The 14,250-nt window shown below is 41.6% G+C and overlaps 2 protein-coding genes across 2 annotated transcripts; both read left to right on the top strand.

Annotated features, from left to right (window-relative positions):
* Nucleotides 1–268: 268 nt before the first annotated feature.
* Nucleotides 269–11,444, top strand: LOC137189281 (alpha-1A adrenergic receptor-like). The gene is made up of 2 exons (XM_067599041.1): nt 269–1,748; nt 10,235–11,444. The coding sequence occupies exons 1-2, from the start codon at nt 776–778 to the stop codon at nt 10,798–10,800; spliced, it is 1,539 nt and encodes a 512-aa protein (XP_067455142.1). The 5' UTR covers nt 269–775; the 3' UTR covers nt 10,801–11,444.
* Nucleotides 11,445–11,550: 106 nt separating this feature from the next.
* Nucleotides 11,551–14,043, top strand: LOC137189282 (5-hydroxytryptamine receptor 4-like). The gene has a single exon (XM_067599042.1). It carries the CDS (start codon nt 12,056–12,058, stop codon nt 13,175–13,177), a length of 1,122 nt encoding a protein of 373 aa, XP_067455143.1. The 5' UTR covers nt 11,551–12,055; the 3' UTR covers nt 13,178–14,043.
* Nucleotides 14,044–14,250: the final 207 nt, after the last annotated feature.

The following is a 14,250-nucleotide window of genomic DNA, read 5'->3' as shown; positions in this document are numbered from 1 at the left end:
ATTTTATTATCTACTTTTGAACTTAATCAATTTGACCTTCCAGGCTTAATCTTTTAAGCTGCCTGCCTGAGCATCCTGAATATTTTCGGGGACCACATAAAGAAGGAAACTGATTAATTTCAAGGCTTATTTACACTGGAACAAATGAGGCTACGATTTTAATTTTATATGCTGCATTTTCTCCTTTTTACTGCCATGAAAGCATATAAGACCTCTTAACTTAAAATCAACAATAGGTGGCTTTGGCACGAACTTCTTTCACTTGTAATTGTCCAGTTAAGCACCCTCCCACAGTGAGGATAAACAAATGCAAGACACAAAGAGGCGCTTCTCTGAAAACGCAACTCTCTGCTCCATCCCGCAAAGTTGCATAAAAATGAAGCAAATAGATGTTTTCTGTGGTGTCACGGCTCCTCGTGTAATGATGCGTCATGCGCGCTTCATAGGCTCGTGTTTAGGTATGTTTGGTCAGTATATGGCAGAGCTGTGTGTGGTGGAGAGGAGGCAGGAGATGACTGCTGCCCCCCTCACTTCTCCACTGAGCCCTCAGGAGAGTGGTGGGAGCGGGACTGCATGGGGACTGTACGACTGCACAGTAAACTCTTTTCTCTGATGAAACATCTCAGCACCGATTTGGAGACAAAACTGCAAACGCGCAATTAAACCATGCGGACTTAAGACCATCTGTGCGGTTTATTTATGTTTGTTTACGCTCTTTCGTGAGTTGCAGTTACAAGTGATCTGAAACCTGCTATGGAGGACCTCTCGAGTCAAAATGAGTCTGAGCACTGACAATGTCACAAACTTGTGGAAAAATGGTTCCTCGGAACTCGACGGGGCTCCGGGTGTGTCATCCCAGGTCAACTTCACCAACAGCTCCGGGGGAAACCACACGGAGCCCAGCGAAGTGGCCCTTACCCGAGCCATCCCGCTCGCCTTGGTGCTGGGGGCTTTCATCGTGTTCGCCATCGCGGGCAACATCCTCGTCATTCTCTCGGTGGTGTGCAACAGGCACCTGCGGACCCCGACGAACTACTTCATCATCAACCTGGCCATCGCCGACCTGCTGCTGGGCACTACGGTGCTGCCAGTGTCGGCCACGCTGGAGATCCTAGACTACTGGGTGTTCGGTAGGATCTTCTGTGATATCTGGGCGGCGGTGGATGTGCTGTGCTGCACCGCGTCCATCATGAGCCTGTGCGTAATATCCATAGACCGCTACATCGGAGTGAGCCACCCTCTGCAATACCCGGGCATCGTGACCGAGAAGCGGGCTCTGCTGGCCATGCTCGGGGTGTGGGTGCTGTCGGTGGTCATCTCCATCGGACCGCTGCTCGGGTGGAAGCAGCCGCCGTCGCCGGACGACACGGTTTGCCCCATCACCGAGGAGCCTTTTTACGCGCTCTTCTCCTCCCTCGGCTCCTTCTACATCCCTCTCGTTGTTATACTGGCCATGTACTGCCGGGTGTACATAGTCGCCAAACGGACCACTAAGAACCTGGAGGCCGGGGTGATGCGAGAGAGGATGAACTCCGGCGAGCTGACCCTGAGGATCCACAAGGGATCTCAGGTGCAGGAGGAGCCCGGTACGTCCAGCACCAGCAAGGGCCGCGCGCACCAGGCGAGAAGTTCCCTCACGGTGAAACTTCTGAAATTCTCCCGGGAGAAGAAAGCGGCCAAAACTTTGGGAGTTGTGGTCGGCATGTTTACGCTTTGTTGGTTGCCCTTCTTCCTCGCCTTGCCCATAGGTAGGTTCAATGGGTCAGTTCACACTGTTCCCTCGCGCTCATTTCCTGATGTGGTCATAAATTGGCTTATGATGTTGACTTATGATCATTTCATTTATGATGTAAGTCATAAATGCAACTTATGTTTGTCCATTAACAAAAAATATAATACTGCAAACATTCTCTCACAACCGGCTCCAATTTAAAAAACCTCATGATATTCAATTAGTTAATGAGACTTGCAGAAAAGATATTGCATTCATCTAAATGTCTGTAAGTTAACGCGAGGCAGTTAAAGGCAGCTGCAGGCCTTGTAAATCATATCTATAGCTGGCAATGGAAAAGTCTCTGGGGTAGCATTTACTGCTCTGAATTGTCACCAAACCTATGAGTGGGCTTTGATATACTGTGGTGGTCGTTTTAAACTGCAGGGATATAGAATAACATCACTCATATATTATTGCAGCATTTAATTTAGGGCGCAGTAACAGTATTATTTCTACAAATACTCAGCCTCTTTTATATATAATTAAGTTAGTTTGCGTCATATTTTCTGAGCCAGACTTTGTATTTGTACAAATTTTCCAATTCTGCAGCATTTATTCTCCTCATGTCAAAAGCCTCACTGCCACACTGACGTAGTCTCTGAATTCAGGGCCCATAAGGAGGGATAGAAAACATGTTTTTTTGGAGTCAGAGAAGAAATTCTCCACAAGCATATCCAAACATTATAAGTGTTATCTGTGCATTATTCACTGCGTCTCAGTTAATCTGTTGGTGCACAACAAATACACTCCTTACGTGTGCCAAATGAAGAGTAGGTGGCCTCCATCTGCTCTGGTCAGTTGATCCAGAGGCCTGTGGGGCCTGTCAGGGCCCCCTGATGCCACTGAGACTGGCAACCACACCGTCATGCTTTTTCAAGAAACTGCAGAGGAAATTAAACAATATATTCTGAGGTGAAATGCTAACGCTAACGCTGTGGGCCGTGTGGTGGCAAGGAGGTTAAGAAAACACTAAGTCTTTATTTACAATGGAGTGCAGGCAGAAGGGCTCACTGAGCAGAGTCTGAACAAGCAGAGCTGCTGTATTTTAGATTGTTTGACCGGTTCCCTGATTGCCATTGATCCCTTGTGACACTGTGGGTTATGGTTGTATATTTATGTGAATGTGTTTGTTTATCAGCGTGTGCCCTTGTGCGTATACATATACTCATATGGGACAGTGTTTTTGCCCTTTGCTTCGAGCTGCAGCACATCACATCCTCACATGGACATACGCACATTACACATGGGGCATTCCTAGTTAGACGCCAAAAGCACAAAACAAATGTAATTTTCCAAAGATTGTCAGATCTAAGAGACTACAGAGAACAAAGGGGACTGAAGATTCAGGAAGGGCCTGTTTATGTAATACTAATCAACAAACTGCCAAGAAACCCCCAGAGGCTACTTTGCTGTGTACAATCTCTGGTGTAGCATACTGATATATTTTGACAAAGTGTCATACGGCGCAATTTCATGCTAATTTTTAACTAGCCTGGAAGATGCGTGAAAGAAAAACCACGTCCAACCGTCTACTGGTGGGGAATTCACATAATGCAACCACTATAATCCAATTATAATATAATCCATAATATAATTTATCAAAGCAGGACACAGAAACTGCTCTCTTCCCCTCCTCCTCTATGTCTAAAAATGGGATATTTCTTGGAGATGTTGTTGTTCTTCAAATTAAGTTTGTTCTTCTGCACACTTCTGTGACTCATGTCTGAACTTACATAAAGTCTGACAGGGCAGCGGAGTTCTCCTCGTGTTGCTCCGTGAGTCTTCATTAGCCTCCACCCACAGAGTGGGATTTCCTGTCTCACACTTGTTATTACCCTGCTCCTTCCTCTGCATAAAGTCACTGATATAATGTATGCAGAGGTTTCTGGCTGTCAGTGTGTGTGTGCATACGCTGGTGGTGGTGCATGGCACGTGTGTTTTTGTCTGTCTGCGCGTGTGTGTGTGTGTGTGTGTAAGGGTGCTGAAATATTTATGTGTGTTTATGTGTATATATGCAAGTATGTTCATGTGGGTTTTTGAGTGATTGTGACACTGATTTCTAAAGAATTAAACACCTACAAAGATGATACAGAACCCCTCTGACCTCTGACCCTTTAAATCCTAACTGCAGACGATATGTCGTTTAAAAACCTCCTGAACTCCTTTTTCACAGTTGATCTCACCTTTTTGTTTCAAATTCTGTAAATACCTTGTTTTTGTTTTTGTACATAAATGGCAAATATGCAGCTACAAGTCCCAGAGTTTGAGTCTCTCCTTTTCAGGGTTTGAATTAGCATGTCTCCTTTTACGCCTTTAACTTGGAGCAAAGTAAGGTATACAGACTTCGGGATTATAAACATTACATCAACATTTTTAAGTTACTGTTACTCCAGGCAAGCTTTCTTGGACAAAAAGCAGCTCAAAATTTCACACACATACTCACCGAGCACTAACTTAGCTTGTTTGTCAGTAAGGGTGACATATATAAACTTAAAGTTACTTTCTTATATCACATTATGAAGAAATGACACTGCAACAACCCAATTATACAGAAATAATCAGAAACTAGAGCAGAAATTTACCAAAAAAGGCTTTTTAGGGAGGCAACCAACGAAAGCAGTCAACATTGCACAAAAATGCTGTTTTATCTTTGATGATAAAAAAGTATTTTTTCTTTGATACTATAAAAACTGCTCCAACTGTACCTGTCCCACCAGCAGGACTCCATGAAAACAATGTGTTGAGCAGCTAAACATTGTTCAAACACAAACACACAGACTTTATTTTAAATTCAAGTCCAGATTAGTTTCCAAAAATAAAATGTATGTCTATTATGAGAATTATGCACAAGACATTTACATTTTTCAATCTGATGTTATAGAGCAGTCAGAAAATGATAACTTAGATTAGAATACTTATTATTTCATTGATTTTGCCTTTAATATGTAACAGACAAAAAATAAACAATCAAATTCATTGATTAATTAAAGAAATTCAGGTTAGATGTAGAATATAAGCTTAATATTGTTTCAACAAAACATCAGAAAAAGCAAATAAAGAGTCAATAGGCTGTAAAATAAGGCCGCAACTTTTATTTTTGTCACATTAGTCCACAATCCAAAGATATTCAGTTAGTGTCATAGAAGACTAAAGAAACTAGAAAATATTCACATTTAAGAAGCTAGAACAAGAGCATTTAAGTATTTTTTTTTCTTTCACAGCAATCAATTATTAAAATAGTTGGCAATTAACTCTCTGTCAATCGACTAATCGTTGCAGTTCTAATAGAAGACGAATCAGCTTAACACACAAGAGGAATCAGACTCCAGTTGGAAGCAGATCTCAATGCACCTGCACACAAGGCTAAAGTCAAATGTGCAGGAAATTTTCATTATAGTAGTATGCAAATAGTTTTCTTGATTGATTGATTAATAAAAAATAACCAAGGTGATCAGATTGCTTGTTTTTAACTGACCAACAGTCTTACTCAGTTGTAAGTATAGTAAAAGCAGCAAATCCTTACATCTCAGAAGCTGGTTCCAGTGAACCTTTGGTATTTTTGCTTGAAAAAACAACAAAGCTAAACGAAGCTAAGCAGACATAATCATATATAACTATTACAAGCGTTTTTGTTTTTTTTAACTTGTAGAATTTAAGAGAAACATGGACTTCACTTAAGTTGACGAGGTTAACACATTGCACATGAGGGACATGTCTACATTTAGGTGTCTCAATGAGCTCTTTTTCTCATCTCCCAACTCAACCGAGGAGAAATCATCAGTCCTTGGGGGATACACGTGTTATTTCATTGCACACATTCTCCCGCGGCTCTTTAACACTCAGCACAGGCACTAATGTCCTGTGAAGGGCTCACATTAGGCAAGTGGTGCATGCAGTGTGCCCAACTGTTATAGAAACCAACGCTTTAAGGTGTTAACCAATTGTTTCCTTGTGTATGTGTGGGTTTTTTTGGAAGTTTTTTTTTGTGTGTGTGTGTGTGTGTGTGTGTGTGTGTGTGTGTGTGTGTGTGTGTGTGTGTTTGTGTGTCTGTGTATGTTGATGATATTTTTACATTGAGCTGGCCGGCTCAGGCGCTCCGGGGGTAATTGAAATGGTTTTTGAAGGGGAAAAATAATGAGGGTGTTAAGTGTCGGAGCAATGGAGAAGAAAGGAGGTGGCAGAGCTGACTTGAAGGGGCCACAGGGCAGCATGGGTGAAAGGGAGTGTCTCTGGGACGTCAACCCAATTTTCCAAAAATAGCTTCATGCTATGGTTTCATTGAAAGCAATTTGCAAGGGCAATAACACTTATGTCCTTTTAGATCAAGACATATTAATCATATTTCCGGGTGTGTTATGAAACAGGATGTGTGAGGTTTGGGAGATCAGATTGTCTGAATGTATGTGTGTGCGTGTGTGTGCGTGTGTGTTTTATGTGGCACAGAATAGGCATTGCTTCTTCCAATTAGTGAGAATAACAGGATGCTTTGTTTTGTTGAGATGTTCCTGTGTTTCATAGTGAGATGTGTGTGTTTGTGTATGTGGGTGTTTGTGTGTGTGTGTACATGTGTGTGTTTGCGCCTGTCCTCAGGAAGGAGGTGCAAACTTTTCTCTTAACAGAAGGAGCAAGACCAGCAATAACCCTCACATGGTTATCTATATACCATTGTCTTACAGCCAAGCGCTCGCATCCTCTGCTGTTTATACTATAGCCTTTCAACACAAACACTCTTCAAGGGACAAAAATGGGCCACATTCACACAAAAATTAAATCCACAAACATGTTCCATATCTGGCTACAGGAAGATCTGTTGTTAACCAGATTTCTTTCTGTCTTTCCTACACTTTTATCCTTACTTGTATAGAAAAGAGGGAGAGGAACATGCTGGCAGTCTCCCACCTTTTGGTCTCTGAAGGGGTATCCAGATGTTTAGGAGTCCTTCCTTGGAGGCAAGCAGAGCTACACAGCTGTGTTTGCCCTTGTAGATATTGTTTTTCTTAAGCACCTAAACTTAGTGCCCGAGAGGCAGTGAGTTCAAACAAACGATGCCAACTGTTCTCATGCCCATGCTCTTCAAAAAGTCTCACAACTGCCACCGATTATGCCTTACCCTCTTCACCCAAACATAGAAGTCCATTATGTTAAAAAAAACAGAATATAGGTAACACATAACAATTAGTCAATTAATTGATTCATCAAACGACAGAAAATGTATAAATTTTCAAGTAAACACTCTCAGTTTCCAACTTGTCCGATGTTCGGATTTGCTTTTCTGTTTTATATGATTGTAAAATTATATCTGCCTGTTTGTTGGAACAAACAGGCATATTTTTCACTCTTTGTAAATTATGTTCATTTCAGCTCCAGCACAGAGCACAGAAATACTTATGGACGCTGTAACAAAAATAATAAAAAATGTTTTGCAAAATTGTTAGGACATTTTGGATCTTTGCCAGTATCAGACAGCTTTCTAATCAAGAATATTATCACTAAAATGACTGTTTATTATAAACTGCTACTATAGTTATCTAGTACTGAAAAATATATAAATATTAAAATAGATAAAATAGTTGATTAATCAGTCAACTGAAACTTAATGACCTCGGTATCGTTTATCATTTATCATGTAAAAATACAAAACATTTAATGGTTAGAGCTTTATAAATGCTACAGTAAGCTCAGCTTGTTTCTTTTTTTCATTTGCATTTCTTTTGTTTTGGCTCAGACTACGAAAAACTCCAAACAGGATAAAATTGACTTGTGAGGTTGTCAATATTTACAACTAACTCAACCAACAACCAAGAAAGACAGCCAAAAGATGATGGAAGGAGAGAGAAATGAAAGAATAACCTCCACCCTACTCTGTATCCCAATCACAAGCATAACTCACGCTGTTATGTAATCGCATTTAAGTGCCGTCCAGAAGCGAAAATAGCATGTGAAAATACCACTGCCACTGTATCTACAATACAGGAGGCCAAAACACATTCAGACAGCATTCTCTAGTTTCATCTAACAGTCTGGCAATCAGAGCGCGCGCACACACACACGCACACACACACTTGCAGGCACTCTGTCTCTCCACTTGTCATTTAAGAGCCACTTAGTTAAATGAAAGTTGGAAGTGACATATCCTCATATTGTTGCACAATCATTTTCATCACACGGACTGGAGCTTTGTGTGCGCGTAGATGTTCTTGTTACCTCATTGGGACTTTTTTCAGTATTTCGGTTATTGTTAAGGTTAGGGTTTGTGTTAGTCTGTCCACAATAAGTGGAGGTCAATGCAATGTCCCAATAAGGATAGCTGCACAAGCCTGTGTGTGTTTCTCTGGAACTTGAATGACGAAATAGACCCTCTGTGATGATAAAGGCTGCAGGTATTTCCACACATCAAACTGAAACTGATGTTTTTGATTATTTTCAGCTAACAAAGTGGATGAAACTCCCTCCAGCCTGTGTCATTTCAGCCCTTGGTCATGTATTATAATGTACCTTGTATCGTTTAAAATAATTGTAAAAGCTGTTGATCTGATATTAATGGAGAGACAAGCTGAGGTGTCCATCTGCCTGTAATATCTTACCAGAGGTAATTTCACACTTGAAAGCCTGAGATTATAGTGTATCCACGACCTCTCCAGGAACATGATATTCATTAAAGAATGTGGGTTGGTGCAAAGACACAATTTTACTCACATCTGCCCACATACAAACACACCAAGTCTTTCTTTCACACTAATCTCACACTTGCTGTGCTTATTAATTCCTCAGTTTATATTCCTCAGGCTTCCCCTTCTCACCTCATTAGCTTGTAAGATATTCTTTCTCCGTTTAAGCTTGGCTGCAGTGGGAGAAAAGGGTAGATTAATGCAATTCAAATCAGGCCTGACTCACTCATTAGCATACATGATGTTCATAGGTGTGGGAAAAGTCTTGCTGAGTCTTATTGACAACACACCTTCTCCGTCAACACACACATGCACTTACAACTTCAGCTGTTTGCCTGTATAAATGTTTTGCAACTGTGCATGCTACTTGACACTATCGCAGGTGCAAAAAAGGGAGCTGTGGTAATGTAAGTAATATAACCTCAGTAACCTCTCGCAAAATAGGCTGCCCTTTCATTTCAGTAACATGTCTACTCTTTTCTCTAAGCAACACATCTCTCCCACAGTGTATTTATCCAGAAGAGAATTCAGGGTCATCCCCCTGTCCCTCTGTATTTGTATGAAAGTGCTCCAAATGAACTGTGAAAAAGCGGCTGCATTGGGTTTTTTGAAAAAGGGAGCACTTTAGCTGAAGGCCTTCCTAATGCAAGGTCTTTATTTAATGGCAAATAAGATGTGGAATTGACATCCTCTCTAGGCTTGACTGTAAAACCCTTTACTATTCTTAATCAATACTGCCACCTATTGGGTAAAATGTAGAGAGGATCACCAAATCTAAAGGACAGACTCTCAGTCAATCTGTGTTATGAGTATAATTCAGTGTTTCCAGTATCAGTTACCATCAGTCATTCATTCAGTCACAACAGGCTGGCAACTCATGTTACCTTACATTTATATGATTCAACAAATCCCACACAGGGAGAGATTCATACTTTGTGTTTGTTAAAAAAAAAAAGAGAGCGAGCGAGCGCTGGTATCAGATTGTTTCTATGAGAAAATACCCTGAGTTGATTTATCGGAATCAGTATCATGAGAGAAAAGTTGGATGAGTGCATCACTAAATGAGATTTAAAATCGGCAAATTATGGCAAAATAAACAAATTATGTTCTCTCTTTCCCCTCCTTAGTAACCTTAAGGTTGGAAAAATAATCTATTATAGGGTAATTCCATCAAACTGAAATATTTTTAGATGTCTTCTGCATCATCATACGTCAACATTTCCCAGAATTCATCCTGACATATTTGGTATCTTTGAAAACTTTGGGATCTCAACTATAATTTATATCAAAGTTACTGAATGAGAAGATGAAAAATGTTGTAATGCCTGTCAGTGAGGTTTAAAGATAAAGTTTGACATTTTGGAAAATGCTCTCATTCGCCTTCTTTCCCAAGAGTTAGATGAAAAGATTGATATGTCTCTCATGTCTGTGCGTTACATGTGAAGAGCTAAGTGTAGCATTTAGACTGAAAGCAGAGGTAAGTGGATTCTGGCATCTCTGCTTGTTGCTGGGCAACATCACAGCGATAATCCAGGAAGTCACTGCACCCAGCCGCTGTTTGTTACAACACAAAATCTCTGTTTGTGTATATATTAAACAAATATGATGCAGTGTGTTTATTTGTGAGCTTTAGAGGTTTTGCTTCCATCTAACTCTAAGCAAAAAAGTGTAAAAGTGAAATAAGCAGATTTCCCAAAATGTTGAACTATTCCTTGGAGGGATTTTGAGGTTTCTTCACAAAGCCACTGACCACTGAATCTAATATTTTCTCTCTCACCTCTCCTGTTCCCAGGGTCTTTTAATGTGAACCTGCGCCCTCCTGATCTCCTCTTCAAAGTGATCTTCTGGCTGGGCTACTTCAACAGCTGCCTGAACCCCATCATCTACCCCTGCTACAACCGTGAGTTCAAGCTGGCCTTCATTCGGATCCTCCGATGCCAGTGTCACCAGCGTAAACGTCCCGGGTGGAGGGCATACAATTACCGTTCCTCCAACTTCAGCTCCTCTGGACACTCACGCAAAGGCTCCACTGATCACAACTCCAGCTGCTTGAATGGCAGTCAGCGTACTCTGCCGTCCTCAGCCAGTCCAAGCCCCAGCTACCTAACCAAGGGTCTGGCACCTTGCCCTGAGGGGGAAACATTATATATCTGGGGGGCCACCTCCCCGACTCCCTCCACACCCAGCCTGCTGCCTGGCAGCGCCGCAGACTGCCAGCAGGTATCTCTGAGAGGGGAGGGAAAGGGAGTGAAACCAGCTGAGGAGACTACTGGTGGTATTTTTTCTTTCTCGTTTGGGAAGAATAGAGACAAGGGAGGCACCAACAAAGACAGCATCATGCCCGATGACAAGGTGTGAGTCTTGTTGATTCATCCCTCTATAGGGATTAAAGTCATCAACACAACGTGGATGTAGGACTTCACAGGTCTGCTGCATTCACTGTACATGATGTCATGATCATTCATCAGTCAGTGGATTGTCATTGTCATTAGTGGTCAATGTAAGATGATGATGATAACTGACTATGCTGCTGTATCCGAGGTATTTTGTCTTATGTTACTGTATCTGTGGTTGACATAGACGAGAAGGTTTCCTTCAATGGACAGTCAGACAAAAGATTTTAGGGAGAAGCTCAAGACACTTGATCAAAATCACAGACTGGAAAGACACCAGTGCATGCATTTTGATTGAACAAAAACGAAATATGAAGGAAAGAACTGTACACAACACAGCCTTTTAGTTGAAAGTCTGTGTAAAAAGACTGAACATGACAAAGGAGCTGACTTGTGTAAAATGTGTGATAAGAAAACGATCACCCTTCTGTTGAAATCACTTGATATCTTCATGGTATGTTGTGAAAATAAAGTATAACCTGGTTTATCTGCTGTGCGCACAATAATCAGATATCATCTTGTTTGTATGTTTTGATCTTCAAAAAAAAAAAAGTTTGGAATATGGATATTAGAAATGTGTTCGATACATGAATAAACTTGTTGCTCAGATGCTGCTTGGAGGCAGACTCTTTAATCGCTCTACTTTCTGGATGTGGAAAGAATATTTTGAGATGGAAAGTGATTCATTATCATAGATGAAAATGTCAAACTGATGATAAAAGATCAGCAGTGAATGTTATTTGTTTAAAGGCAGGATGCGTCCTGAGTTTTGAGTGTCTGAGGTAAAGCGCAAACATTCATCTGTAATTTAGAGGAACATTACCCATGAACAGAGATAAATACAAGGGTTTATTGCTAATATAGAGAGGGACCTGCGATCATAACTCAACCATAAGACAACAAACTGTATATATCTACCTGTCCACTTACCTCATGGCCCACTGACTCCTGGAACATCCCAGTTAATCATTTACTCCTGATGGGCTTTGTTTTGACGTGGATCAATACTGGTCATAAGCACACCCACACACACACACACTCGAACAGACAAATAAAGAGAGAGTGTGGTACACATCACAGGACATGCAGCCCCATACGGTGAAGGAACACAACGATCATACAGGTTTAGATTAACCAGGCAGACATGAAGGGAAAGGCATCTAAGCAATGAACCACTTGGATTTATGTTGAGTGTCTGATGGCTCAGTTCTTGCTGCATCATGATTTACATCCCAGGGGTGAACACCTCAGACAACAACAGCCTGACTACTGACGGCAGTGATTCGGCTCTATTTCACAGCAATACTATTAAAGTTTGTGTACTGTGTCTGCTCCTACCCATCCCCATCTTTGCCATCATGGGAAATCTTTTGATCATGGCTGCAGTGGCACGTTTCCAAAGCCTTCGGACACCCACCAATGCTTTTGTGGTTTCCCTGGCAGTGGCTGACTTCCTGGTTGCTGTGCTGGTGATGCCTTTCAGTCTGGTGCGATCCATCGACGGCTGGTACTTTGGGCATTGCTTCTGCCAAGCTCACTTCTTGCTGGACATGTCTTTCTGTACATCCTCCATTTTTAATCTCAGCTGTGTGGCGCTGGACCGATACATAGCAGTGTGTGACCCACTGCACTATCTTTCCCGAATGTCTCCCAAACGTGTGGCCCTGCTGCTACTGCTCTGCTGGATCCTGCCTTTGATCATCTCTTGCCTTTGCGTCTCCTTTGGCATGTACACCCAGTCGCCTCCTGCTGCGGAAAGCAGCGTCACACAGCAGGATACTCAGACCTGTCAGGCCTCCTTTCATATCCCCTACGCCTTTGCAACCTCAGCCATCTCTTTCTTCATCCCCACGGGTTTCATGCTGTTTGCCTATGGCAAGATTTTCATGGCTGCCCAGAGACAAGCGAGGTGGATTCATGCAATCGAGCACCATACTGGGCAGCTTCAGATGAATCAGAGCTCCATGAGGACTGACCCCACAAGACGAGTCCATGTGGAAAGATATTCTCTGAAGAAGGAAAGGAAGGCTGCTAAGACATTGGGTCTGATCATGGGGGTCTTTCTGTTGTGTTGGCTTCCTTTCTTCTGTGTGAATGTGGTCCACCCTCTGAAGGGCTACAGCATCAACCCCCTCGTCCTGGAGGCCTCCATGTGGCTTGGATACGCTAACTCTTCTCTGAACCCTTTTCTCTACGCCTTATTCAACAAGAACTATCGTCATGCATTTGTAACCATGTTGGGTTGCGGGTCGTTGGGTAGGCACTTACGAGCAGGTTTGGAATACTCACATTTTTTTAGGCAAACACACACTGTTGTTACCTTAGAGACTATTTCAAGATGATCATTCAATGTTATATTTAATTTAAACACTTTAAGAGTAGGGTTTGAAAGTCCAGTCTAAACAGAAATTGACAAAGAAACCTCACCACAAGGTCCATCCAGTTGCTGTTCTGAGTTTTTGATCTCCAGATCAGCTAAAATGAAAATTTGAATATCTATAATTGAGTAGCGGTGTTTCCATTAACCTATTATCGCATCAGAAAAGCTTAGTGGAAATGTGAAAATTTGAAAACACTTTTATATATGCATGTATTACTACTTATGAAAAAACTTCTGTGGAATGGAAATGCATTTGTCACATAAATGACGTAGCGAATGTTTAACTCACATAACTGATCAGTTGTTTCCACTCTCAGTGTCTTCCGGCATCTTCCTGGATATTCTCTGGCCAATACTAGCTGACATGAAAGAACATTTACAACTTGCCCAATTGAAACAAATTCCTGAAGATCTCTCTCCATTTTTCTCTCGTCAAGGCAATATAACTATTTGTTTTGTTTCCAGTTGGCAACATCTTCTACTCTGGCTTTTGTCTCCCCCATTTACATCTTCTGACGTAGCCTAGTTTATTCACTTCAAACCAGTTGATGGAAATACACTTAAATCCCATTTTCCTTCCCTTTTTTCCAAAAAGTTTGTTTAAAATTCTCTTGCAAATCTAATGGAAACACGGTAGTAACAACTGGGCAAACTCTTTCTGTTGAGGAAGATTGTGAGATACAATCAAAAGCAACAGCTACTAACTGGACCTTATGGTGGGATTGCTTTGTCAGATCCCAAGAGGAGTGTCAGACAATGCGGAGACCTTCCTGTAGGTTGCATAATTGTAAAATGGATGAAATGATTAACTGCACTCATAAATAAACAATTTAATTTTAAAAAGGCAAATATGGCTTGTGATATCTTTAGCAGGTGTCAAAGAATTAACATGTTGTTGTCATGGGAACTGTTGCTCAACATCCACTTCACCAGTGAGGAGGAACACGTGGTTGAGTGATAAGTGGGACCAGGCCAGTGCGCCTTTTAATTGCCCTGTTTAGCTGAAGTGCCCATTTGGACAAAATAAATACATAA

This window comes from Thunnus thynnus, chromosome 9, assembly GCF_963924715.1.
Source record: "Thunnus thynnus chromosome 9, fThuThy2.1, whole genome shotgun sequence".
Classification (NCBI taxonomy): Eukaryota; Metazoa; Chordata; class Actinopteri; order Scombriformes; family Scombridae; genus Thunnus; species Thunnus thynnus.
Note: the sequence above shows the minus strand (reverse complement) of the source record. Positions and strands in the feature narration are given on the sequence as shown.